Here is a 2,905-nt window from a genome sequence, read left to right as displayed (position 1 = left end):
AAAGAAAAAGGAAAAAATTATTAAAAAATTATAACATTTTTTTTTTTTTAAAGTATAAATGAGACATTCCCAGTGTCTTCTTCTCCAAACTGCAGTCTAAAAGCTTTACAGGCTCAGGAGTAAGGGGAGAAGTTTACAAGCATCTTATCACCCCTTTTGCAGGCAAATAAATCCCCCCTTCCTGCAGGTAAATTGAGTCAGGATTTCTGCAGACCCAAGAACAAGAGAAGAGAAACACGAAGGGAAAGGTTTCGATATTTTTCATTATCAGCCAGTGCAGAGAGTAAAAACAGAGATCCCTGCACCCCAAAACCTGACAGCAAAGATCTCAGCAGTAGAGGTATCTTTAACTTCCCTTCTCTGAACTAAGGGACTTCTCAGTTTAGAAGTTTTTAAAAGTTTGGAGAATGATAAGATCAGGTTTATTTTCAATGCTCTGGCATCAGACTTGGCTGCCACCAACCCCAGAGCCAGAAGAAAACAGTGGAAATTTGAGTTGGTCCCTTATACAAAGTTTTTCCCCCCAAGGGAGAAGCAAGAAGGTAAAGCCGGTGTGTACATCCATTTCAGATGGATTTTCTCTCTGAACCAAGGACTGTAAATGGATGGAGAAGCCCAGCTGTCCCCTGGAAGATTCTTGGTTCAACAGAAACCTAGTATAAGTGATTGCCCAAACCAGGATGTGATCCTTCATGGAATGTGCCTGTAAAGCGTGGAAGTTCCATGTTCATCCCCTTCACCGTTATCAGCTGAATTACTGATTTATTTTTAATTTAATTTAATTTAATTTTAGTCACTAATTTCTCTGCAGGTCGCTGTAATTTAGGGAGCTCTCCAAACACTACCCAGGAGAATCACCAGACCTGATATAAATTCCTGTGAGCTGGATGTTTGAATTCCCAAAGGAATCACTGAAAACCTGGCTAATGCTGTCCCTGGAGCATGGAAAGCAACTGAGGATGCCCAGAATCAGACACCTCTGTTTGTGAAGGTAGCTGAAGGTGTTTAAATTGGTTATTTCTCCTCAGGAGAGGTGGGGAAGTGTCTGCTCCAGGTCCTACTTACCATGATGGATCCAACCACAGGACCCTTGATCACCCACCACAGGGCAGTGTTGTCATTCATGTCCCAGCAGCTGCAGCCATCGAGGAGAGGATGGGATGGGGACAGAGAAGGGAAGAGAAAAAGATATAACAAAGAAGTTAATTCCCTTATGATCATTTTGAAGGGGGCAGAGAGTGGCACGTTGGTCTTGTAGCTAAATTATTTTGAGTTCAAAATACAAGTTCTCTATTTTGTCCCTTTATTTAACAGCCTTTCCCGACTTACATGAAAGTAAAAGAAGTTTTTTTTTGTGGTAATTTAAATGGCACCTCCTCCTAAACAGCCCAGACATTTTGGAAAATGCCTTAAGATGTGTTTCTCTGCCCACAGTACAGCTGTAAATTTGTCTCTTTTTAAAAAAAAAGACAGGAATACCCCAAAGGGTAAGAGATGGTTATTCCAAAGTTGGATTTCTCAGTTGCTTTTCCAGGGTTAACAGATATGAGTGTGGGTTTCTGACCCTAACAGGAGGATTCTTACACATTTGGATGCACCAGAGCTGGTTGGATTCACATATGGGAATGAAAGTCCTGCCAAACACAAAGGATTCATCTGGGAAGGTTCAAGTGCTGGAGAACATTTGGGGTCAGCCCCTTTTTTAAGCTGTTGGGAATGAGGGATCACAAATAAAATCACATTTCTACCTGAGCATTTAAAACCTGCCAATTTTTCTTCAAATTTTCCAGAAGTTTACCCCACATAGGTTCATTTGAACATTTACTGGTAGTGAAAGCTAAATATAGGACCCATATACAGAAAGGATTTTAATGTTAAAATGCATTTTTAAAGCTTGGAAACCACTAATGATGAAAAAATGTTGTTTTTCCACACCTGATGCATTCCACACCAAATCCAAATTGATATTTTTGAGTTCCCTCACTGTGGATGCCCAACTCAAAATACTTGGAAGAGGATAAATGCTCAGAGGGAACTCCTCACCCACAGCCTGGAAATCAGGCTCTCTTCAGTGATCAACAACTGCATTCCCCAAAACAAAAGCCCCTGAAATCACCAGTTATCTTCTAAATTATTTGTGTGTTTATAAATTAGGTGCTGCCCTCTGAAAATTACCCATTATTTCAGAGCTCAACCTCCTTACAATGGACATTAAATCTACCCTGAAAGTTATTAGTGAGTTGACCAATGCTGGAAGGACCTGGCAAAATTCTGATATTAATTTAACTAGATATTGATGCTTGTTTCTCTATGAGGAAATGAGAAATCACAGGGAAAGGAATCTCCCTCCTCCAGTTCCAGTCATCTCCACTGAAGACATCTAATTATCTTGGAATCTGGCTGGGACAAAGAGACACTTGGAGGTTGTTTTGGGGTGGTTTTTTTCCACACTGAGCTATTTTAAATGTGTGCTCTGGGGAGATAAATCACCCACCACAAATTCCTATTCTTTTAAGAGTTTTCTCTCAGCTTTTACAGGATGAGCTCAGTCTCCAACCTCTACCTTGCAGGAATCAGATCAAGCTCACACAGAGGTTTTTTTGTCCCAGTCCCTGTGACATCTGTGGGACGGATGGAGTGGGAGGATCATCATCCTCTCCTCAGCTAAACCAGAAGGAAAAACAAGCAAAGCACAAACAGAGCAGTTGTCTTATCAGCCAACAAGCTGCTCCACATAAATAGAATCCCTAATTTCCTTCAGATGCATCACTAGAGTGCAGCTCAGGCAGGCAGGACTCTTCTCCAGGATGGATGGATGGATGTGATTTCCATCTGAAAAGGCCACATCTCTGGTGTCCAGCTGGAATAACTCCCTTTAATTCAACACCAGAGCTCTGGATAACCA

The 2,905-nt window shown here is 41.2% G+C and overlaps 1 protein-coding gene across 1 annotated transcript in view; it reads right to left on the bottom strand.

The window, feature by feature from the left end:
* The window catches only part of LOC114071422 (pituitary adenylate cyclase-activating polypeptide type I receptor-like), a gene marked incomplete at its 3' end in the record, with an annotated part of 65,754 nt that overhangs the window by 1,768 nt on the left and 61,081 nt on the right, over nt 1-2,905 (bottom strand). Inside the window, exons 7-8 of the mRNA XM_027909251.1 lie at nt 1,749-1,837; nt 1,066-1,155 (exon numbers count right to left, since the gene is read on the bottom strand). Of these exons, the coding sequence (XP_027765052.1) occupies nt 1,066-1,155; nt 1,749-1,837 (179 nt within the window). The remainder of the gene's footprint in view (nt 1-1,065; nt 1,156-1,748; nt 1,838-2,905) is intronic.

The sequence above is a fragment of the Empidonax traillii genome, unplaced genomic scaffold (assembly GCF_003031625.1).
Source record: "Empidonax traillii isolate 1590-97213 ecotype Southwest subspecies unplaced genomic scaffold, ASM303162v1 scaffold2015:size83106, whole genome shotgun sequence".
In the NCBI taxonomy this organism is placed as follows: domain Eukaryota; kingdom Metazoa; phylum Chordata; class Aves; order Passeriformes; family Tyrannidae; genus Empidonax; species Empidonax traillii.
The sequence above is the reverse complement of the archived record's forward strand: the minus strand, read 5'-3'. Positions and strand labels throughout refer to the sequence as shown.